Below are 25,637 nucleotides of genomic sequence, written 5' to 3' on the forward strand. Positions count from 1 at the left end.
TGGAAGACCTATTTAATGAAATATATGGGTTTACTTTGCTCAGAAAATGAGCTAATACTGGGGGAAAAACCCAACTTCTTTGTGAATCTCTTCTGATGGATTATATCCTTGTAAACTCAGACAGACTGGTCCAGTTTTTAGTAGCTTATTCATCAACAAGGTCCAAGAACAGACTTTAAACTAATACAAAAACATGACATTTCCATTTTTTCAGGACCCCTGATCTTTCCCCCAAGAAAAGTAATCAGTTGCAGTCTTACACTGGAAATGGATTATTTACAAAAATAGTTCTGAGAAATAAATTGTTAGACTTTCATCCAACAGTGAAAGCTGGTCAGGCACAAAGGTCCACAGGCACACATCTACGTACAAGATCATGACCTAGAACAACAGAGGAAACCACTGAGATCTGGAGAAGGTAATTGCTCTGTTGTTCCAAGTACGACAACTATGTTCAGAGATAACCAGAAGTAAGGAAGGAAATGAGCATCGACTAGAAGTAGATCTATACGTACCTAAGGGAAAGACTCTATAGAGTTTCCCATGTAAGGAGCTATACTAGATATGTTCAAAGTACCATTTTTTTTTTCCATTTGAAAAGGTTGAGGAGAAGCAGAATCGAGTGCACTGGAACAATAGAAAGGATTTTTGTATTGCCCATTAACTTCTCTGTGAGGAAACCATCAAGATGTGCTAAGCAAAGAGCTTTGCGCTGGAGAATTTTTTTCATTTCTAACCTACAGCCAGGGAGTATCTGCCACAAACAACAGATAAGAAGCGAGTTAGGAAGTTAGTTAATTATTCATGGGATCATCATCTTTCAGAGGGAAAAACAGAAATGTCACAAAAGGAGCAAAGGGCAATGGGACCTGCAATTCAAAAGCTTAGATGCCCTTTTGCAGGCTGAGAACTACTAGTTGCAATTACATTAGCTGCGATGTTTGAAGGATTCAGAATTATGGACCTTCCTCTGTGGTAAATGCCTTTTGCTACAAATGGCTTTAAAACTGGCCAGGTGTGGCAGAGTCCTCATGCAGGGTCTGGTCACACCAACTGGACTGTCCTTGAATCCTGGAAGTGGGGTACTGCCTCTTCTAGCAAACTTAAGTTGAAGATCAGCATAGAGGTGCTCAGAAACAGAGAAGGTGGTGCTCCAGGTAGAAAAGGGCCAGAGAAGAGAAGATTTATGGGTTTGGGGTATTTTTTTCCACCTTCACTTGGAGTAGTGAAAGAAGAGATAGAGTTCTGCAGCCTGTTTCAATACTCTTTAATCACTGTTGAGCTGTGAGCAGTGTTCCCCTTTAAAACCTCCTTGACATGCACCCTGATTGGTAGCTGAGTGCTCTTTGTCTGGAAAACAGCTATTAGGCACTCAACCTTATCTCAAGAGTCAGACAATCAGTATTGTGGTGTCGTGATGTGTTCATTCGGTTTAGGTTTTGTATGTACAAGCTGGACTACTTGGAATAAAAATGGTTTTTCTGTCCTACTGTGCCAGGAAATAAAGATATTTCTGCCATATAATACTTCTTTTTCAAGGATAAGGTCATCTTACTGTGCCAAGGAAACTCTTTTTAAGGCCACGGAATGAAGTAATTCCAAAAATGCACTGATTTTTATTTATGTTAATACATAGTTTTCAAGCTTTCTGTCTAGCCCAAGGCATTGTTAATATTGACAGGGTTACATACTTGGCTTCCAAACAGGCCTGCAATCACTGTAGCTCATCTATATTAAAAACAAAAACTTAAAAAAAATACCCCAATTGTTAAGACACGACTGCAGTCTAACCACTTAGCAGGAGGTTCTCATCTGTATTCAAAACCCATTTCCAGTGGATTTCAGCTGTGGTCACTTTAAAAATCACAGATTTGTACACTCCTGCTTGTCCTGCTTCAGCAGAGAGTGAATAATCTTTTCCATGTTTGAGTTATTACCATTTTAGTAGAGGAGCTGAGACTCATTTTGTAATTTTTGATGGGTGAGTAATTCCTCCTCACCCAAGGAGATCCATTGAGTTTGCATTTGAGCAAGAACTTGCAAGATCAGGACCTTTCACCCTCAGCACTGCCCCTTCTTAGAGTGTAACTATTTTTATTCTCCAACTTCCAGGCATAGAAATGTTGACATCTAAACTGAGGAATGCCAATGGTTGAGACACGAAAAGAAAATAAAAGCCATCAATTAAATTATGTTGAATTTTTTCAAGACATCGTACTTTTAAGCAAGGATTTGTTTATACAATGGAGTAATTTTAAAATATTGACGTGTTTTAAAAGTTAAAATCTTAAATGCTGCACATGTTTAAAATGAAATAATGTTTAATGCTTTACTAAGTAGCAGATATTTTTTAAAAGTAGATATTTTAGTACTAGATATTTCAAAATAAATTCTAGCACTTATTAGTCTGTCTCCAATAAAATATGCTCTTCCTTAAGCATTTAGAAGAACTCTTCTTACACTTCCATATATTTACAAGCAGAAATTAAACCCTTCCAGGGACAAAATCCTTACCTGCTCCTTAAAACAACGTGGGTAGATGTTAATCTGTACTTATCTATAATGAAAATATGGAGACCAGCCTAGTGGCGTACCCCAGGGATCACCCTGTACTAGGGTGCATCTATGTTAATGACCTGGCTGGTGGGACAGAGTGCACCCTCAGCAAGTTTGCAGAAGATCAAGTTTGCAAACTGGGTGATTTTATATTTATATATAATATATTACAATATTTGTATCACAACAAACATCTGGTTGATACACCAGATGGCTGTGCTGCCATTCAGTGTGACCTCGACAGGATGAAGGCTCTCCAGTACTGGTACTGGGGCTCCCCAGTACAAGAGAGACATGGAGATACCACAGTGAGTCCAGCCAAGAGCTACTACCATTGATTAAGGGCTTGTAGCATCTGGCATACAAGGAGAGGCTGAGAGAGCTGGGACTGCTCAGCCTGGATATGGTGCCAGACTGTTCAGCGATGCCCAGTGACAGGGCAAGAGGCAACAGGCGGGACCTGAAATACACAATCTAGCCAGTCTCCAGAGGTCCCTGCCAGCCTCAGCTGCTCTGTGATCCTGTGATTTTTCTCTGTACTTTAAAGACTATGAGACATTGGTCTTATCTCTTTTTCACCCCTAATTAAGTTACCTTATTTCACAAGAGAAAATAATATGAACTCTGTACGACTTGACCCCAACATCTTCTGTAGCAGGCAGCAGCTTTCAAGCAACTTCAGTGAGCCCTGTATCGGTTCTGCACATGATGCACTGAAACACTGACAGAACATGAAAGGTTTTCACTGCTTGTAAAATGTAGCCATAATCAAAATCTGCTGTTTTCTGTGAATGCAAATCAGTTTTACTATGATAAAACTGTATCCGCAGTGGGTCCGCACTACCCTCCATCATTTAGGAGCATTGTGCCGTTTCCATGGCAGAAAGAAGTGTGCCCAGCTCTGTATCAAAGCCTCCCCTCACAAAGGGAGGGCTGTCTGGGGAGGCACAAGCGTGCAATGCTGCACTCCCCTTGCTTGCTGGCTTTCACTGAGAGCATCTCCACTGCCCAAAGTTCACTGCTCTTACTTTGGCAATCAAACACTGAAACTCTCAGTTGCTAAGAAACCCAAATTTACTCTGCAACTGGACACATTTGAGCCCAGGATATGATTAGTTGCAGTTCTCCAGGATGGCCCCTGCCAGGATACGATGCCTTTTAGTCCCAGGAGAGCCAGTACGCTGCTGTCTGCCTGCCCTGGTCTGCCCTCCCTCCCTATTCCTTTCCTCCTGTCTCGCCATCCAGCTGGGCCGATGTCAAGCAGGGAACAGTGCTGCCCACACCAGATATATAACAACACACAGAGGTGCAGGTGGAGAAGAGGTCTGCAAGGAGTCAGCCCTTCCTCCTGGTCTGTTATGGTACTCCCTTCTCTCTGCATCTGTGTTGAAAGGGCAAGAAAGAGGGGCAAGAAATGGTGGAGACTCACAGAGAGCTGTCTCACTTCTGCAAGCACATACCAGATTTGCAGATGTGCCTGATCTGGACCTTCCCAGGATGGGTGAGGAGACCAGTGCAATCCCAGCCCATGTTCCTTCCCTCCCACCCCAGCTGCAGTCATGACTGGACTTCTCCATCTATCTTAATCCACACAAAATTGGTTCCACGGGGAGGACCATAAAACTAGGTTAGCATTTTCTGGATTAAGGAAAAGATCTCAGCCTGGTGAGTATCACATTGGAAGCTGGCCAAGGCAGCAGTGTGGCACTGATCACACACTGAGAATCTCTCTGTGCTCTCCGTAATCATTATCCTATTCTACAATAAGGATAAGACCAGTTGGACCTTGCTGCCAGCTCCCACAGGACAATCTGGCTGCCTAATGTTAGTAAAACAGGATATCCACTGCCTACATCTTCCTCTTCTATTCCTGTTCAGGGAATCTGTGAAGCATCCATATTGCAGTCTTTCCAGCCACACTTCGACATTTTTGAGAAGGATAAAAAGCTGAGGACTGACTTTGAAAAATGACTGGTCCTGCCAGGGCTATGGTTGATCAAGAGGAATTTTCTAACCCAAAGATCCCCACACTCCTGTGCCTGCATTCCTGCTGAATTCCTTCTTTGTCACCTTCAGAAAAAGAACATCAAAACAAGCATCTAATTATTGCAGACCACCAAAGACAGAGAGATGTTCCATGAGTGATTCCTGCCCTTCAAAGTGACTGTTCTGGGGCAATTTCACTTGCCTTTCTTTCTTACAGAAAAGGCAGACAGGCTGTTTTGAAGTCTCTGCTAGTGTTTCCACCCCCATGGCCCGTCTTAGGACCCTTTAGAGTGGGGCTACCAGGAGAGATTTGTATCTTTCAAACACATGCACTCAGGAGAAGGAGGGGATATGATTTTGAGAAGCATGCAGATCCATACGGACCTTGGAGGCTGTGCTGTCAGCACAGACCCATTTGAGCTCAGAGACCCTAGAATGCCTTAGCCAATTGCTCATGACAACCTATACAAACTGTGAAAAAAGGCTTGTCTTATTCTCAGAGCCAGGTCTTTTAATAGGCACCATCCTTTGAGGTGTTCAGAGCCCAAAACTTAGAAATATCTGACAGGCCAGAGATGTTACCAGGGACAAGCCTATAGCCCTTGCAGCTCTGGATTATACTGTTTTTTTCCTTTTGTCTCCTTTCCTTTTGTTTTTGTTTTGGGAGGAAGGATGCATCTGCAATGCATGCCTAATGTAGATTTCTCTTGATCAGTTGACTTGGTAGACCATCTTTGAAAACAGTTATTTTGAAGGCTGACTGGAAGGACAGCAGTGTACCTTTCCTTGGTGGGAGTTCTTGGCTTTTCAGGGAAAGATACTTTTGGCACAATTAATTCTGTGGAAGGACCTGGCCTGGGAGGCTCCACCTCCATGCCACTTCATGGAGATCTGGCTCCCCATAGAAGCCAGATTTAAAAATATTTCTCCCCTTTCCTTCATGAGTTATATGACTTTGGAAGACTATGAAGTTGTCAGACCTTGAGAGGGCTACTTTTTGCCTGGTGGCTGTGTGAGTTACAAGGCCTAGACAATGGTATTAGTTGAGGAAACTTGCTACGGAAAAAGTATGTATCAGTTGCAACCTTGCAGTCTTGCTTCCTGACTCATTGCCACAGCAATGGACCACAGCTTCGAGATGTAGTCATTAACTCAGACCCAAGGAGAACCTCTCGCCTTCCTGCATCTTTGTAATCCATGTGTCTTGCCAGCTGCTACCAAACCCATCTGCTTCTGGTCCAAGTCCCTATGGGACAAGGAAGCTGTGCCATCATCTAGATGGCAGAAGGATGATGGAGAAATCCACAGGGCCAGGGGAGTACCCTGGCCCTGGATCCTTGCTATATGTGTTGTCAGGGGAAGAGTATAACCCTCTCTGCAAGCATTCAGGTCAAACCTTCAGGAACAAGCCCACATTTGAGCTACCACGTATAAATCAAGGCAGACAGAAGAAGCAGGAAGGACTACTGACCTAAATATCTGGTCTCAAGACCACATTTCTTCCTTTCCCTATTTGTTTGAAGGCTTTGATGGATAATGCTGTGAGATAAGGGTAGGGCATTTATGCAGGATGTCATGGTGCAGGTTCTGTGGTGCTCGTACTGCAGATGAGTCGGGGTTGGGGCAAGTATTAACATGTCTTTTACACAGCACACTGCATGGGAGTTTGGGAGAGGTCATCTCCAGCAGTGCCCCACTTACATGCAGACTGGGCATGTCTAGGGCTGTGCTGGAACTGCAACTGTGTCTGAACACAAGACACCTTGACGAGGCCTTATAGTAATGATATAACAGGATGGTTGTGTGGATGTAAGGATATTGTCAGATTGATTTTAACACACAAATAAACCCTTAAAATAAATGAGAGAAAAAAAGTCCATCGAGTGAAAGTGACCTTAGGGTAGAAAATTATGCTGACCTGGAAAACGCCATGCAAATTTGAGTGGATATGTTGACTAAGGACCGTGTCCTTATTCAGGTACGTTGTTCTTTTGGGGCAGGTTCCACAGCCAAATCTGCTTTCTTGTACAACAGATGCATTATCAGCTTGAACCTCTCCATAGCTCCTTATGCAACTGTTATGTCATAAATCAGTCTGAAGCCTGATGTGTTCTGGCTGGCCCCAGCTCATGGCTGGTTCCTACGGATTAATCTGCTATGAATTTGGGCAGCCTCCAAATTGTCCTGCAATGTAGGCCCAGAGAGAGGGATTTCAGCAGAATATCACCATCTCCCCAACAACCGCTGGACTCTGTTACGCTCAGCAAAATCTGAACAAAGCAAAGATTCTGCCCCGTTGGCTCCAGACACGGCTACGTGCATGCAGCCTTTAGGTGGAGTGAGTGTGAATAACGGCAGACCATGAAAAAGGAAGAAGAACCAACTGTTACCACCAGTGTGGGAGACTTTCACTAACTTACATGGCTGCCCTTTCAGCTCCACATACGTAACCGTTGCCCTGAGCAAATGGGTTCAGTATGAGCAGGGATTACTTACACGATAAAACATGAAAAAGTGCTGTTGCAAAAGTACTTGAATCTGAAAAAAAGCACACTTGGAAATAAATAGAGGGCATTGGGAAATCACATTCTGGCAACTGCACAAAGTGTGTGCATTTCCCATAGAATTGAATAAAAATAGATTGTGCCGAAAATGACGATAAAAAACTCATGGGAATGCATGTCTGGCACTGTTTATATTCCACTCCTGGGGCTAGAGTTGGAATATTGAAAGGGTGGTGCAATTATGAATTTTACTTTAAAAATGTAAATATTTCTGTTTCTTATAAAAGTATAAAAAATAATCACATACTTTCTTTGATGATCCATAAGTTTACATTAAATAGCCAGTCTTAACTCACTGCAAGTCAACTAAGTTAAGATACTTATATTGCATTTGCAGAGTGAATGATATGATGGGGTCTTTAGGTTCTGCCAAAATAGAATAATGTCATATACAGACATATATGTATGCGTGTGTATTTATTTATACATGCACACACATACACTTATATGAGAGCGAGAGAGAGAGAGACAATCTTTCTGTTCCAGAATTTGTAAAGGTCATTACGTTTAGATTATTTTTTAATCAAATGCACATTTACAAGTTCTTGTAAACAAACCTTCCTGAGACAAACTGGAGACTTGGCACTCCAGTGCACAGCTCTGAAGCATCCACATTTGTCCTTTAAGGTCTGCTGGTTTGAATTAAGGTTCTTCTCTCAACCGTAGCTCTTCCAACTGCAGGCACACATCTTCCCTCACAGACTAGGCAACACCTGAACCCCTGTTGTTTGACGCCTTTAACACACAAAAGTGTCTGTCATATAGCCCAGTGTGTCTACCTACCCAGCCCAAACTGTGTGTAGGTGTGCAGAGACACCCAAATTGAGAAAGAAACACATCCTTCATTAGGGTCAGAATGGTGATTTTACTTACTAATGCTATTCTCAGTTTTCACCAGGATGAAAGTCTGCAGGAACATAACCACTGCATTAAGGTTCAAACCCAGGAAAATATTTCAGCTGGTGCTTATGTGTCCTCTTTCACCAATACTTATGCAGATGATTTATTCTTCCTGCCAAGAATAAATACTAATTTCTTAAAGAAAATACTGAGTAACAGTTAAATCTATCATCAGGGGGGAAAAAAACAAACCAAAAACCCAACAGTTAATGTCCACTGAAAAAGTTGCCTCTTCCCTGGGAAAAGACATCACTTAGAACCACAGACTCCACAGCTCTGAGCCCCTCCTTTTGGAAATTATCTCCCAAGAAACCTAAGATAATTCTCATAATAGATTTGTTTGGAGTAACACTGACAGTTAACGAGCAATGCAAGGCATGGAATTGTAGGGTTGTTCTTCACCCAACAGCTATTTCTACTCCTTTGCTCCCTGTTTTTGCCATACAGCAGATATCTGAAGATTTCAGATCTAAGCTCGGGACTAGTAAGAGAAGAAGACGGTTTGCAGCGAGAAAGTTCATTTTTCAAAAATCATCAGATTCCCCAGCTCCCTCAAGGAAAATTACAAGCAAATCTATCCATTCACTATAGTTCTTTTATATTTAAATAATAGCCAAGCATCCACAGTGGTGACTGTAGGTTTTTAAAAGTGTATTTGTACTATAATTTTCTCACTATTACTTCATATTTCATAAGATCTAAGAACTACTGCATCTTTTGGGATATTTGTGTGTTCCTTTAGAGACATGAAAGAGTTTGACTTTCCAGGAGAAGATGTTGAGCCACTTCTGATTGATAAGCAAGACCAATACTATTTTTTGCCTTAAAGGGCCTAGAAGGAACCACTAGACTATCTAGACTGATATCTTTCATCACTGAGATCATTCAGTATAAGCCTCTTCTACTGAGCATAATAACAACTGCTTAGATAAAGGCTGTGAACTCTCCCAGTCTTTTCACCTTAAGGCATTTCCTTCAGCTTATGAATAATCCCTGTGTCTCTTTTCTGCACATCTATTTTTCCATATTCTTTTGAACATATGAACACCAAAACTGTAGGCCATACACTTTTACTGGTCTCAAGAGTGCTTTACAAAGCGAAGACCCCCATTCCTCTTTTCGGTCTTCCTCTTGAAACAACCAAGAATCTCATTAGCTCCTTTCTCTACAGAATTATACTGGGAATTCAAGTCGAGCTTTTGATCCCTAAACTCTTTCAGAAGCACTGCTTTCCAAGATAAAGTCCTCCCATTCTGCAGAAACATCTTGCATGCTTTCTTCTGAAGTCAATGACTTAATATGTAGCTGTGTAAAGATTTTATTTAAATGGACAAGTTATCCAGACCACTCCACACTTCCTTGAGCTCACTGATACCACTATTCTGATTGGGTTTTGTGTCATCTGGAAATTATATCAGCAACATTTATACTTGTTCCCAAGTGATTGCAGAAGGTGTTGAATAGAAGCAGCCTACTGTCAGTTCCTGGGGAACTTCTCCATCTGATGATGATTTTCTGTTGTAAACTACTTGGAGAGATGTCTCTGTTAGCCATTTAACAGGTTGTGTTGACAGCTTACAATGCCATTTTTATAAACAGAGTAGGACATCGTATGAAATAAGATCCTTAAAGCAGCCGAAGTCTACTACATCTACACTGTCATTTTATCTCATTACTTTTAAAATGAGAAGGTTTACTTTTAATGGCAAATTCAGCACTCACTATATTGACTTTAAAAATTCTAGTCAAATTTTTCTGATACTACAGGTGATTGTGAGTGCCCAAACTGAGGCACATAAAGAGGAGCGATTTTCTAAGAGAGGATATCCAGTAGTTTCTGGACATCAAGGACCACAAACAGTAGATTTCAATGGAAATCAACAGCTGTTCTTTCACTGAATAATAACAGTTGTATGCAGAGTTTGCAGTAAGTCACGAAGCTCATACTTCCTGGAAAGTCCAGTTGTGGGTTAAGAAGGATGAGGGTGAGTGGAAAAGTAAGGGACTTGAGGTCAAGAGATGTGATACTCTGCAATTCTTCTGAGCATATTATCTCAGTAGATGAGGTTGGTTGAAGACTTGGTTTCATGACCAACATAAGCCAACCTAAATTTGAATTGCTGATGAAAGGGTAGTCTGATACTACTCCTCCTGAGCTGTAACTCCTGCTCTCTTCTCTCTGTTAACATGATGATTCATCTCAGCTCTATCAGGCATTTAATTTGACTGACTATATAGCCCTACAAGTGCTAAAAAGGTGATATAAGGGAGAGGAAAGAAACACTTGTTCAAGGGTTAGCAGGGTGCCATTTTGGTGGGAGGAAACTCCTCAAACCTTATATCAAGTTAAACTGATTGCGAATTGGTACTGAAAATGGCAGGGGCTATTTCATTTACAATGTTTCACCACTGTTCTGTTTCATGAGGTGTGACTTCCTTCCATCCCGAGTTTTGAACTTGGCCTTTCTGCTTGCTCAGGGAAAACCCTCATTGGCATAAATAAGAATTTTACTTGAGTATGTAAATGGCTACTTGGTTCTTGCCTTTCTAGATTTACATTAGGCAGGGGAAGAGTTTAGTGTTTTGAATCCACAGAACAATAAGCACAGGCAGAGCAAAGGGTATGAGATGGAGAACAAGAGACTCAAGTAAAGGAAGAGTCATGAGGAACGTGTTCAAATTTGATCCATGAATTACAGGCACCAGTTTCTTATATTGTTGATAGAACTGAACAGTTTTCTGATAAATAGATTTGGGTCTGGTCATGGATTCGGTAAAATAATAATAGTGACATATCATTCTAATGAGAAGAATAGAAAAGCAAGAAACTAAGGATCTGCCCAGCTGCAAGTTTTGTTATTGCTGAAAAAATCTATGGCTGAATGATTGCAGTTAAAAATGTTAGTAAGAAAATTCTATGAGCAAGATTTGCCTAGCAAGCCAGCATGAGCTGAGAAGAAAAAACGTCAATATATGTGACATTTCAAAGGTACTTTGGAAGATCAGAATTGGTACAATTATTCCTACGAACTGTGGTTGTTCAAAACTTACAAACCAGCTATTGCTTGATCAAGAGCCAGCAAGGAAAAATATTGCCATACAGCTAAAGAGATTTTGAAGTAAATATAAAACACGAAGGGATTTGCATGTTGCTTGTCAGCAGCAGCTTTTAATCATGCAGTATGCAAAGTGTGTCTGCGTTTAAAATTTCAAAAGTCAGGACAAAAGATTTAAGATAACATAAACCAAAAATCTTTAAAACACAGGAAATACAGAGAGTAACATCTCCCATGCCCAAACGTCAGTCTTTTCCTACTACACTGCAACAGGTATAGGGCCAGGTTTTGTCCTGTGTTTTCTCCGGTACAATATGAACTCACTTTCCATTGAGAGCCACCATTGGGAGTTGCTAGGCTGCCAACTTAGGAGAGAGCCCACTACAGATGAAGAGATGAGGGTCTCTTCTTTTTGGGCTAGCTGTGGAGCTGGTCCAAACAGATGACAATTATAGTCCCTATTGCCTCCAAGAAGGTGACTAAGAGGGGGTTTTAAAAGCCTTTACTCCACTATATGCTTGCTAAAGTTACTTTCCACTCGAGAGAAAAGGCTTTACCCAGTCTTAACTCACGACGTTAAGTGCGCACTCCTGCCCCCTCTGTATGGCATGTGTTGCATTGCAGAGCTTAGGCAGGGTTAATCAGAAGATGGTTGTTTGAGAGAATGTCTTTGAAAGGACTGCAGAAGGATGTTCCTATCAGGCAAAAAGTTGAAAGCTGGCAGAAAAAAGGCTTGTAGTTTGCTGTTGGATGGACTTTATTAGCTCAAGTTTACTAAATTTACTAGATTTGCATTTACCCTAATAAAGACAAGGCTTGAAACTCTGTCGCTCCTTCCTTCTGCGCTCTGTTCATTATCCTCCACATGATCAGAAAAGATCTCATTCTCCAATCTCTGACAGAAACAGTCCCAACCACTGTCTGAAGTATGCTGTTTGGAACTGTCGCGTGGGAGACACAGTGCTTGCTATTTCTCAGCTGCTAGCTGTAGTCTCCTAGTTTTTGACAGCCTTGAACCAGGTGAAGGGACAGATTGACATGCAAAGCTGGTAAGCAGTGTGTTATGAAGAGTGCATCTGTTGGCTAGGAGGAAAGGAGACAACACAAGTCTTTACGTTATTTTCTTGGTAATTGTGAGGGGAATGTTCTGCCCAATCCCTTTTCAGTACAGAAGGATGTTTGAAGGTTTTACATTCTCTTAATTTCAAGATGATGTTCACAGCTGAATTAGAATGAGACACAAAAATTAGTAGCAACTAATAAAACTCATCAGAGAAGTGTGAGCTGATACTCATTACCTAACTCTTCACTCTGCTAGACATAACACATTTTGGGACAGCTGTCCTCCTTATGAGGATTTAAAAGCAATTTAAATGTCAATGCAAGCTCCTTGGAACACAAAGTATCTAAGGAAACTAGGTGACACCAACTTGAACTACAAAGTTCACTGCCATCCTTTGAGATACACCAAAAATCAAGATAAGTCTCCGTAGACACAAACGTTTTGGGCTGTTTTGAAAATTTTAAAAAAGAAACATTCTTTAGAGTGCCACCACTTAGGAATCTCTTATTCAAATTATCCCAGTTTTGCATGCAAACATCAAAGACTGACTGTGGAGGATATCCTCAGAGAAGCAATCTCCTTTCATGTCTGGGAGGATGGGAGGCTCTGGCAAGCTAGGGAAGTCCTTGATTAGATGGCAAAAGACACTATGCTGTTGATAAATTTCTAGAATAATAAAGTGCCTTGTCTGGCTAAGAGAAAACCTCAGGGGTGACAACCCTTTTAGTCCTGGAAGTCTCCAGTAAATGGAATATTGTACACTCACAGAACACCTAGTGCCTGTAAGGTACCAATTACCAACACTTCCCTTCCTGGAGGTTTCCTCAGAGCTTAGGTATCTCCCAACCCGGTCACAGACAGATCAGCCCTCTCAGTGGTGTGAAAGGGCTTTTAAGCTCCTAAACTTGTAAATGAGCCAATCTGGCATTTCTATCTAAACCACCTTCTAGAACGACTAAGGTATGCACCTGTCCATAACGTGCGGATGTCAGCTCTTCTGCTGCACTTGATTCTTGGCCATTATAATGTATGTGGCTACATGGTACACCAGCAGTGCTTTGTAAAGGCAGCTGTGGTCAGGGCATGCCAGCACTGGGGCATGGCATGAAGTGTGGGTGTGCTGGCTAGGCTGTTAGGCCCCAGGACACTGCAGCCATTCTTAGAGTCTGCTGGTGGAGCAATCTTCTGCAGCCCAGAGATCACTCCTTGTCTGTCCCCAGAGGAGTTAGCTTGACCTTGAAGATGTTCCTCAGGCTGGACAGTGCTAAACATCAGTGAATTTCACGTCAAATAAGTACTTCATAATGGCTAGCTGTAGGCTTTTCCTGCAGAGAGAAATGAAGTCACAAGATGTTGCTCAAAGGTATTCCACAGCTTCAATAGCAGAGGTGTCTCTTGCCTGCTACAGGGCAGCAATATCACCCACGCATGCATGGATCACTCACTTCACTAATTTGCCTGGTCTGTAACACTTTGAAGACCCAACTTGTGAGCCAAGCTCCATTTGAAAATGCATACACAGGGAGCATTGGGTTCCACTTGGGAACTAATTTGATTTAAAACGGCTTTGAGATCCAGATCTGTGTGAAAAGCATCATAGGGATTGCTGTATTTTGTTGTCACATCACTTTCTGAAAGTCAGGTCTTACAGTATCTTGCTGCTACAAACGTGAATTTTGACTGCTTATCTTACCCTAAGCCCTTATGAAGTATATTTCAAGGCAATTTGAGTAATCCTGAATGTTCAGTGAAATCAATTATCAAACAGCCATGTAGTCCCAACCTTAGACCTTTTAGCAGTTAATTTGCCTGGTGCATAAAAATAAGACTCTAACAGATATTTCTGGAACCCAAAAACGTTGGACAAATGTTCAGAGGTGATTACAAATCAGGAGGTGACGCAATTCTCATGGATTTCAAGGATCTCACTTTCAAGAAGCATTTAGTAGGGCCTTATAAAAATCACGGCACCTGTAATTGCTACTTACTCAAAACATTTTAAGCTTCCTAGTGATGACAAGCAGCACCTACTTACCACTCTGCTAAGTAGTCTCTTGGACTTGGAGCATGACTTGGAAGGGTGTCTATGCTGAGCATTGGCACTCAGCAATAAATTGGACTTTTTTTCTTTTTCTTAATAATTGTTTCTTTCTCCAGCTAAATTTTTCATGGACCTTAGACAACCAGCTGACAAACAGGATACGTTTTCTTGCACCACATCACCCCTCTCACCCTAAATAATATAGATGGATATAAATAGATAGCGTTATCTACGTACATGAATGAAGTGGGGAATATCTTTAAGGTGGTACGTGGCCATGAAAAAGCACAGTAGCAAGCAGCTATGAAATGCTACATCCACAGCGGTCCTGCACTGAGTGGGGACACGTCCTCTCATTAGGAACCCCCGCCGATTACCAGCGCGGATGCCCGGATCCACCCCAGGGGGGAGGCACCCAAAGCCCAGGGGACCCCGGGAGCCACGGGGAGCCGGGGAAACGGGCGGCCGCTGTGCCCTGGCAAGGGAAGGGGGCGTGAGGAGAGCCCGGCGGGAGGCCTCGGGGGGTTAACAGCACCCCAGCCAGCTGCCAGGCCTACCTGCCCGCCCCCGAGGGGCTCTCCGCCCCGCCGGGGGTCCGCGGCAGGCCGGTCTGGGACGGGCCGGGCAGGCCGGCCGCCCTCCCCTCCCCGCCGCACTCCCTCCGGGCGGCGCGCTGCGGGCCGCAGTCCCCGGCGGGAGGTTGTCATGGTTTCCCGGGTCACATGTGCGCGAGGTTCCCCGGCGCGGGGGGAGGAGGCGGCGGGGGCGGGGAGGCTTCAGTCACGGACGGGGCCGCCGCCGCCGCGCCAAGTGCGGGGCGAAGCGGAGCGAGACGCTGCGGCCGCCGCCGAGGCTGCCAGCAAGCCGCTGCCCCCCGCGGATCCGCCCCCCGCCCGCTCCCACCTGCGCCGCCGCCGCCCGCCCCTTTCCCGTTGCCTACGGGCGATCCGCCGGGAGCGCCTTGTCCCCGGGCTGCGGACCCCCGGCCCCGGCCGCCGCCCGCGGGCTCTCCCTCCTCCTCCTCTCCCCTTCCCCTCTCCCTCCCCCTTCCCAGCCAGGCTGCGCCCCCCCGGCCGGCCCCGGCATGAGCATCTCCATCCCGGCGGGGCTGACGGAGCTGCTGCAGGGCTTCACGGTGGAGGTGCTGCGGAGCCAGCCCGGGGACCTGCTGGAGTTCGCCCTCCAGTACTTCGGGCGCCTCAAGGAGGAGGCGGCGGCGGCCAAGGCGGCGGCAGCGGCGGAGAAGGAGGCGAGCGGCCGTAAGGCGGGCACCCCCGCGCCCGGCCATGACAGGGGCAGCCAGCCGCCGCGCCGGGCCCCCTCCGACGCCCGCGGGGTCAACTTCGCCGAGGAGCCCATGCAGACGGACTCCGAGAGCGGCGAGGAGGAGGAGCCGTTCCCGGGTAAGGTCCCCCCGCCTCGCCCGGCACTGGGAAGAAGGAGCGAGCCGGGCGGCTCCCTCAGCTGCCCGGGCTCAGGTGGGCAGCTGGGGAGGGGGAGGGCAAGGCAAGAGAGGGGGTCCCGCTTCAGCGGCCTCACGTCTGTGTGAGGGACGGCCCCCGGGCAGCGGGGCGGGGGGCGTGGGCCGCCCACAGGCCCCGGCCTCAGCGCCGGTGGCCGTGGGTCGTGCCGGGGTGAGTGAGGGGCCAGTGAGCGGCAGGAGCCGGGGCCGTGAGGAGCAGCTCCCCCGCTTGCGCTGGGGCCGAAGAGCGGAGCCCGCGGGAGGTTTCCCGTCTCCCGCTGCAAACTTTAACCTCCTGGGCTGTTCCCTTTTGTTCAGCAGTGCTGGGTGTTGGGCACACAGGTACCGCCGGAGTCTGCAGCTGTGTTGCTTATAGCGTACAGGCCTGTAATATTCCTCACACAAGATCTATGTGTTTCCTCTTTGTAAGAGCGCAAGAGAGCAAATCTACATTTTCTAATTAGCCCAATGGTACATCTGCCTTAGAAAACACCTCACATGGGCATGTTGCTGTATTTACGCACTTGATTAAGCATTTCACATAGATTAAGCATTTACATAGCATTTTACATGTTTCAAAAAGCAGAGCACGATGTAAAACGTAATTTCTTCTTGAAAGCCAGGGTGAAATTTTCTGCATGGTGGAAGGGCCTGTAGAGCAAGCATAGCTGTAAAGACAGCAAAGAATGTGTGCAGTATCTTTGTGTTTGAGGGTAACACCTACCTGCACGCAGCTAATGGTACCTTATCTTTGTGTGGCTGACAGGCTTTATTTCAGGGCAATGTCAATCCATCAGCAGCTCTGATTTATGGGACGAGTAGTAGCTGTCTCTGATGGATGTGTAGCGCTTCATCTTTGTGTCAAGACCAGGCTAACCGAAGGGTCAGCCAGCGCAGTTAAATGCAGAGAGGTCGGACAATAAGGTTAGACGGAGAAGAGAAAGCATCCAAGTATCTTTATCATTAGCTTATTTCTTTTAGAACAGCTTGAAACTAAAGTATATCTCGTCAGATCATTGAAGCATTCATCCCTCCAAGTCATGCTGGAGATAGATTTACTTAGCAGAGTACAGAAACCAGCTGTTTGCTAGATGAATATCAGTACAGTTTTTAAAATAATGTCTTATGTGCGTTTTATCAGGAAAAAATGTAGATGTTTAAGAACTGGGTAAGTTTTCTAAATGCTTTATGTTACGCTGGAAGACAGCTGTCATTCTTTTCATCTGTTCTTTGCAGCTATACCATGTGTATTTAATGAGAATTTGAATCTGTCAATCAGGTTCTGCAGATTTATGTGGTAATTTTGGACTCTAATGCTGATTATGTGAGATTAGTAAAAATCTGGAAATTTGCTGCCTTTGAAAACTGAAATGGTGATAACGTGGAAGAACAAAATTATTATCTTAATTCACTAACACTAGACGTGGTTTTTGAACACGAATTATTGTAACACTAAACAGACTCATTGGTGAATGGAGAACTGGAATGTTGTATGGGGGGAAGTGCAGAAATGTAGCTTGATTTATTAGCATGTATGTGTTACATATGTAAAACTTTACAGGGTGTTTTAAGGAGCTTTCTAAGCTTCTCTAATGAATACCTGTGATCAATATTATTTGTGTTGTGATCATGAAGAAGGAAAGCCATTATGGTCAATATTCTCATTAAGGGGCATGCTAGAATGACTTAGTTTAACTAATGGATTTATGCATTTGACAAAAACCCTTTAAAATATCACATTTTTAAGCCTAATATATTTTGAAAGTTTAATTGTATTATGGCTTGTAATAGTCTGTCAGGATAATTAACAATTAAAAGTAACAAAAATGGAAATATTTGTGAAACCAAGTGTAAAGTGAATAATAAGTAAGTTATAGTAAATTATTATTAATAGTGTGCTTGTGTATATGTGCATTGTGCAGGAGTGTGTATGTTAAATTCAAATTTTACGTGTGCCTTGAACATGTACTCTTTTAAGGTAACATTACAATACATCCGCTCAGCCTTTTGTTAATAACTGGAGGCATAAAAGCTTGTATTCAAGTCATCATTTAATGGGTTTAAATACCAATTTAAAAGCATATTTCTTTTGTGCTTTTGCTTTCTGTTTCTAGAAGTAGCAATTCTTGAACTTAAGTTGTGAGGGGGGAATTCTTTTTTTCATTTTTTTTTTTGCTTTTATGAATGGTCAAACTGCTTCTGTATTGTCAATTTGTCCTGTTTGGATACTGCTTTCATAGAGGAGAGGAAAACGAATTGGGCAAGTTTATAAGCAAATGTAAAATAAAAACCTCTGTGAAGGAGCTCAGACCTGGTGGTGGTATCTTTTCTTTGTTAAAGCAGTACATATGAAATGTCAGGCTGACAGTATTCCTTAATTAATTCAAACAGGATGTTGTTGAGAGCTCCTTGTATATGCTTTGTTTGCAACGGTTTTTTTGTACGTGTTTCTAAATACCTACAAGCACTGCAGTTGAACTCTTTGTCAGTATTAGTTTTGTCCTTGAAATGCATTTTGGAAGGTGCATCAGCATTATCCTGTTTCAGAAATGATGAGCTGAGGCATAAGCTGTATTTAAAAGAAAAAAAAGAAAAAAACCTGTCCTCAGGATTAAGAGTCATAGCGAACCATGAATTAAACTCTCTTCAGGTCCTCTGCTGTGTCCACTGCATCAGTTGCAGAAATCAAGTAAAGGTAAAAGCAGTTACCTTGTTTGGAGGGAGAACTCTGTTGTATTGGTGTCGTAGTTCTGAATTGGCACCTGGAGTTAAGGTGGCCTCTGAAATGACATTCTTTAGGTTCAGAGCATTTAGATTATCCCCTTCTGAACATACCGCTTAATTTGGGAATGATTTTTAGGTCTTCTAGTTGTTTTTTTTGTTGTTGTTTTTTTGTATGTTAAGTTGTCCTACATGGGTGTATTAGTGTTAATCAGTGACCAAAACTAATTCCTGCTAGTACTAATAGCAATTACTAAATTGAATAGGACATATACATAAAAATGAGCCCCTTCTTAGCAAATTCTTCTAACGTTTTGCAGGTTTGAAGTGCATATTAAAATTTATTATACTGTGTCTGCAAAATTTGAAAATGTTCAGTAAGTTATTTTTCTTTTACAAATGACTGTACTTTTCTCTTTACATTACCACTTATGTGTCGATGTGCAACTTATTTTGATGGGTAATAACCCCTGTCATTTGTAAAAACTGTTTTTAAATATCTGTCATAGCTAAAAATTCATATTTTGCCTAGCCTTAATATGAATTAGTAGAGATGTTTTTAGAGGTAACATTGCTGTTCTTTAAACTCAAAACTTGCAATGCTCTATGTACCATTTGGCATCATGTAGCCTCTGTTTACTTTGTTTTTCTTTTGTTTTACTTTGGTTTGTTTTGGTGTTTTTTTTCTCAGATAGTGATGTATTTTAACAGGAAAATACTACAGCTGTCCCTCTCCTCCCCCGTGTGCTTCTGTTGGTGTGTTGGTTGCTTTGAGTTCCTTCCTTGAAAACTTGAGCTAGAAAATGCAAGTATATATCTCAGCTTTACCCACTGATCATGCTTAAATAATATGAGATCACTACTTAGGTAAAACATGGATTCTAGCTTACAATATCAATGTTAAAGGCATGTCTTTATTTTAGTTCCTTTGTTCAGTCTGAATTGCTTTACATACATACTGTTCATACAAATTTTGAAATAATAGGTAAATTGTAGAAACCAGAGCATCGGAGAAAACTTTGCCCACAACCACATCCATGCCAGCTTTGTGATGATAAATGGTACTTCATCAGTTCTGTTAACCTTACTTATGGTTTTCTTCCTGAAATCGAACAAAACCAGAAAGCACTGAACAGTTCGTAACCTTCCTGCAGGTCTGTAGTGTGATGTTAACGGGTAGATTAGAGCAGTGGAAGGAGTCAATAAGAGCAAAGGGGCAATATAAAAATGTCTAGGTTGTAGTAGGATATCGTTAAATCAGGGACCATATAGCAAAACGTGAATTTCTTAAAAATGTGTATATTCAAATTAAAATCTGGGTTATGATGGGTGGTGGCTGAAAGCATTACTATCTAATGTGTGCTTAGCTGACTTTAGGAATGAAGTTTTAGTAATTTCTACACTCAGCTGAAATATAAAAAGAAATAATGCATTATTTGTATAGTTATAAGGACAAACCTACTCAGACCCACGTTGGAGCAGTTTCCAGTTACAGACGAGTGCCTTGAGAGCGTGTGAGCCTGGCATTGTTGGTGCACTCCTTGGCAAGGCTTTGGGCTGTATCTCCGTGCACTTTTCTGGACTGTGTCAACTGTAGTTCAGAGCATAGTGTGGGTAAGAGACCATTTGGGATGGGTGTTTGGGAAGCAGACAGCATCTCGGAGGGAAAAGGTGATGGAACAGATCATCCTGAGTGCCATTACACAGCACATGCAGGACAATCGGGGCATCGGGGCCAGCCAACATGGATTCATGAAAGGCAGGTCCTGCTCGACCAACCTGGTCTCCTTCTATGACCAAGTGACCTGCTTAGTAGATGAGGGCAGGGCTGTGGATGTAGTCTATCTAGACTTCAGTAAGGCATTCGACACTGTCTCCCACAGCATCCTCCTAGACAAACTGGCTGCCCGGGGCTTGGATGGGTGGACTCTTAAATGGGTTAAAAACTGGCTGGATGGCCGACCCCACAGAGTGGTGGTGAATGGGGCAAAGTCCAACTGGCGGCCGGTCACTAGCGGTGTTCCCCAGGGCTCAGTTCTGGGGCCGGTGCTGTTCAATATCTTTCTAGATGATCTAGACGTAGGGATTGAGTGCACCCTCAGTAAATTTGCAGATGACACCAAGGTGGGTGGGAGTGTCGATCTGCTGGAGGGTAGGAAGGCCCTACAGAGGGATTTGGATAGGTTAGATAGATGGGCCGAGACCAACAGCATGAGGTTCAACAAGAACAAGTGCCGGGTCTTACACTTCGGCCACAACAACCCCATGCAGCTCTACAGGCTGGGGGAAGAGTGGTTAGAAAGCGGCCCGGTGGAAAGAGACCTGGGGGTGCTGATCGACAGCCGGCTAAACATGAGCCAGCAGTGTGCCCAGGTGGCCAAGAAGGCCACTGGCATCCTGACCTCTATTAGGAATAGTGTAGCCAGCCGGTCTAGGGAAGTGATCGTCCCTCTGTACTTGGCACTGGTGAGGCCGCATCTTGAGTACTGTGTCCAGTTCTGGGCCCCGCACTTCAAGAAAGATGTTGAGGTGTTGGAGCGAGTCCAGAGGAGGGCGACCAAGCTGGTGAAGGGTCTGGAGGGTCTGACCTCCGAGGAATGGCTGAGGGAGCTGGGGTTGTTTAGCCTGGAGAAGAGGAGGCTCAGAGGTGACCTTATTGCAGTCTACAACTACCTGAAGGGAGGTTGGAGTGAAGTGGGAGTTGGCCTCTTCTCCCGGGCAACTAGCAATAGGACAAGAGGACACAGCCTCAAGCTTCGCCAGGGGAGGTTCAGGTTGGACATCAGGAAGAATTTCTTTTCAGAAAGGGTTATTAGACATTGGAAGGGGCTGCCCAGGGAGGTGGTGGAGTCACCATCTCTGGATGTGTTTAAGAAAAGACTGGACATGGCACTTAGTGCCATGGTCTAGTTGACAGGGTGGTGTCAGGGCAACGGTTGGACTCGATGATCCCTGAGGTCTCTTCCAACCTGGCTGATTCTGTGATTCTGTGAATTTTAGCTCTGTGGATGGGTGCCTTGCTGGTTCAGTGGGCCTTGGTGGTCAGGGGATGGCTACTGGCCGCTCTTATCTAGTAGTATATGCAGTCACAAAACCACAAAGCTTTCAATCCTTGCTATAAATCTTCAGAATAATAGAGCTTTTTGAAATGATGGTTTCTGGTATTTTTGACAGGAGCAAACTAAAATAGTTTCTTTCTGCTAATAGTTATTTTGGAAAGCAAACCTGATTTTTTTTTTTTTTAATCCCTTAATGTGACCCAGGTGTTCTATTCAGGTTGGGAGAACTGCAGTCCAAAAACTTAGTTTGACAAAATTGTAAGCAACTAGAAATATGAACTTGTATTGGGTAGCATTTAGTAGTCTTTGTAGTAAGGAGCATGGTTCCCCCTCAGATGTGCATATATTTGTGATTGTAGATGAAGAGCATACTTTTGCTAGAACCACTTTTTTTTAAAAAAAAGTATGTTTGTATTAAGAATTTAGTTGAAATGATAGCAGCCTCCACTCGAAAGTATATGTGTATCCCCGTTCAAAACAAAAGCGTGCGTGAGTGAAGGTGTCTCTGCTGGCTGTTATTTTGTTAAAGTTTGTGTCCGTGCATTTAAGAGAAACAGGAGAAAATTCGAAAGACCGAAGGACAGAAAAGTAGTAAAACTATACCAAAAACATTTGAATTTATCTCCATCTTCTTTTTCTCTAAAGAAACAACTTGAAACTTATTTTGGCTGACTGCTCACCTCAGAAAAAGAGAACAGCATTAATTCAGTAAATATAGGAAGACATAAAATTTTGTTGGCGTGCGTCGTAACGATTGCATTATGAATGATAAGGTATAAACAGTGTCAGTACTAACATTTGCACACCACCACTCTGTTTCTTGCACGTATCATGTCTGTTTTAAAGGAAAACTGGCTTCCTCAAGAATGCTCTAGGAGTTTTGTCACTTGCTGACTTTGGTTCAGTTTCCCAAAGAAACCTTACATTTTTTGTTCCCTGTGTTTACTCTTGTTTATGCACTTACATGAATGGAAAAACAATTACTTTTTTTTAGTGAACAGAATAAAGATGTATCCGTGGCCACTAAGAAAGTGCCTGTTTTTAGAATGTACTCCTATTGAAGTTCTAAAAACAAACATAATGGCCTAGCGTTTGTAACCTGCACAGAGGTGCTTCATGCATCTGTCAGTAAGTTAAGCTTGGTTTCATACATTTATATCTCAGTGTTTATCCCCAATTACAAAAGTATTGCATTCTGTATCTAGTTCTGTCCAGTGAGAACCCTCAGTCTGAGGGAAATCTGCCTTAAATAGTCAAATCTCTGCAGACTTATTGGCCTTAGCTGCTCCTGTAAATCTGGAACATATGGTTTGGAAATTGCACATTTAGGTCACAAGGTACAGATTAATCAAGGTACGAGCTGCTGCCGCACTTCTGGTTTGCCAGTATCAAAGATGACCTCTAGATTGGGAAATTTCATTTGTTGGATGGTGATGAAAGAAACAAGAAAGCAAGGTGGAAGGCAGGACATAGAGGCAGAAAAGGAGTCAGTATGTGGTAAGGAAAATGCAAAGGTAAAAGCAAGAGGAAGGAGGAGGGACAGAACTGAAGTAAGGGGAGGAAGATAATAGAGAGCGCATGTGAGAGCGAGCGCATTAAATTCTCTGCTTTTATTTTCTCTACTCAGATATAGCCCTGCTCTCCTCATGTATACATCCCAAATTTATGTCCTGAATTTTTAATTGAAATTCTGTTTGGCTTATAAATGTATTTCAGAAGATCATAAATGCAAACTTAAACTAAAATTAGTGGTCAATGCATTGCATGAATGTGAACTTGAGAGATCTTTTAAATATTTTGACATGATGATCTGTCATATTACCATGTCTGGAGACTCCTAACACTTATATTCTAATGAGCATGTATTCCAATGGAAGTTTCAACTGGAGTTTTTCATGGAGAATCCAGATTGTTCTCGACCATTTTCTGTTTCAAAAAATAACAGTAGTGGTCATCGTCAAGAAGGTCAGTAGGCACATGGGTACAGCTGCAGTCTTCATAGAGATTTAAGATGGTTTTGGTGCTGATGGAAAAATGAAATACTGAATAGTACATAACAAACACTTTGTGAAATGTCCCTTCCGTTAGCGCTTAATAAAAATCACAGTGGTTATTTCACCAACTATTATTTTAATGGGAATGCCTTGAAGTCATGCTGTAGAAAAACTATTCCCACTCTAGGTTTGAGCTCTTCTTTTGAGCTTCAAGTGAGTGTAATTATAGAGAAGTTCTGTGCTTTAAAAAGGTGAGTGGATTTTAAAAAGTGAATGAAGGAGGGAGAAGGCTTTGAGAAAAAGAGCCATTTAAAATGGCTCATTATTCTCTGCTGCTGGGGTAGGTCTTGACATACATGAATTAGAAGAAAAAGGTGATCTTACTAGGGATGATACATTTATCACATAGTCTTTTTTATATTGTAGGTTGTTACGTGGATGGATAAAAGATAAAGTCCATGTATGCATGAGTTACTATGTGCTAGGTAAATCTGTTAAAAGAAATATGCACATATGTAAGTAGATATTGTTACCATAAACATCCATCAATTGTGGTGTTTGAAAGCAGTCTTAGGAGAATTCTAAGGGAAATATATACTTCTTTTTCCTTTTATTTGGGAGATTAGATGATGACACAGATAACTCTAGACAGCTTTAGGCAGAAGTTTTATACTGAAAACCCTTACCCTTTCAGGGAATCCTTTCAGGCTAACCCTTTCACTTGCTGGGTAGGAGTGATAACCTGTTTACTTCATGGAACTGAACAGGATGTTCTTACTGTGAATTTTGATCATGACAAGTAATTACAAACTTCTTTTTTTATTTAATCTTTTCCTTTATGGGATATGTTTTTGTTCTGTAGATCAGTTTTCAGTCATAGTGCTGAACAAGATGTTGTTGAAGAGGGTGAAGTTTGGCTTTGTTTTTTCTTCATTTTTACTTTTCTAATTGACTGGTGTTATTACATTTTTTTCTTGAAGAAAGGCTTCATGTTTGTCAATTCTATGTTTCATTTAAAAATGTAAAGAGCTCTATTTCAAGTTTTTGTGCATTTGGTGATAAAAATAGCAGTACTACTCACACAGAATTCCTATTTGCAGTCTGTAGGCAGCGTAATACATGAATCCAGATTTAAATCAATACAGCAAGTAACCTAGAAGACGTACAGTTTTGGGGCTTCATCAAAAAGATTATATTAATCAAATGTCCGGTGCCTCATTCAGCATTTTAAATAATACCACGTCACACAAAAAAGTGTGAGATCTGAAATGAAGAGGAATATAGACAGGCAGGGATGCCTGAAGTGCATGGGAGTAAAATGCAGGTTGTAGGCACAAGGTATGCAGAGTGAACTGAACAACAGCCATATGGCAGTTTGCCATCCTTTCCATAAAAGGCATCCTTTTAGCCTTGCTGCTCAGAAAAGTCATTTACGGATCACAGATAAAATGAGGAAATGATAAGGAATGAAACAATACAAAAAAATCCAAATATTAATTTAGTCAGCTTGCCTTATTGTACTATAACTCTCTCGATAATGGAAGGTAGGGTGGTAAAAACGATGCTGTAGCAACAGAAAGTGTTTTTCACCTGTATGTTTGCCTCTTAAATTGCTCTGCTTAATGATACTAATATTAAGAAAAAATCATCAGAGCAAGAATTTGAGGCTGAGAGCTTGAGCAGGTAAAAGCTGATAAAGAGAATAGCTTTCTTACACATACTGTTCCAGTTATTTGACTAAAGTGGTTTTTGTAAAGCTAGGCTAAAAGGGCCAATTAGTAAATATTATGAAGACTTCCTTAATGGAGGGACTAGAAAATTGCTGTATAAAATAGATTTTTGAAAGGAGGAGAAGTAACATGATCTTTCCTGCTCAGAGTTGTTCCAGATGCCATCCTGCTTGTATAAAGATCTTTATAACAGCATCAATCCCTTCTGAATCCCTGTGATGCCGATGTAAAACATGTTTTTATAAATAGTGATAGTCTCTTCATAGTATAACTTTTTACCAGACACATCTATTGTAAAACATACCAGACAGGAAGAAAAGAAATCATTGCCCAACACTGGAAAGAAAACATTCTTTGCAAAGCCTCAGTATAGACTATAAATAAAAGATGTACAGAATTCTCGGTGTTGGGATGAATACAAGCTGGAACCAAGCATAAACATTCAGACTTGCTAGCCTGAGAGCACAGGCTGAAAGGTTTGGAGTGTTTTCCCATTCTGATTTTA

At 42.5% G+C, this 25,637-nt stretch overlaps 1 protein-coding gene across 1 annotated transcript in view; it reads left to right on the forward strand.

The window, feature by feature from the left end:
* The first annotated feature begins 15,250 nt into the window (after positions 1-15,250).
* The window catches only part of PRKAR2B (protein kinase cAMP-dependent type II regulatory subunit beta), a 105,426-nt gene continuing 95,039 nt past the window's right edge, over positions 15,251-25,637 (forward strand). The window contains exon 1 of the mRNA XM_068401532.1: positions 15,251-15,569. Coding sequence (XP_068257633.1) covers positions 15,251-15,569 — 319 coding nt within the window. The remainder of the gene's footprint in view (positions 15,570-25,637) is intronic.

Source organism: Nyctibius grandis, chromosome 5, assembly GCF_013368605.1.
Source record: "Nyctibius grandis isolate bNycGra1 chromosome 5, bNycGra1.pri, whole genome shotgun sequence".
Lineage (NCBI taxonomy): Eukaryota > Metazoa > Chordata > Aves > Nyctibiiformes > Nyctibiidae > Nyctibius > Nyctibius grandis.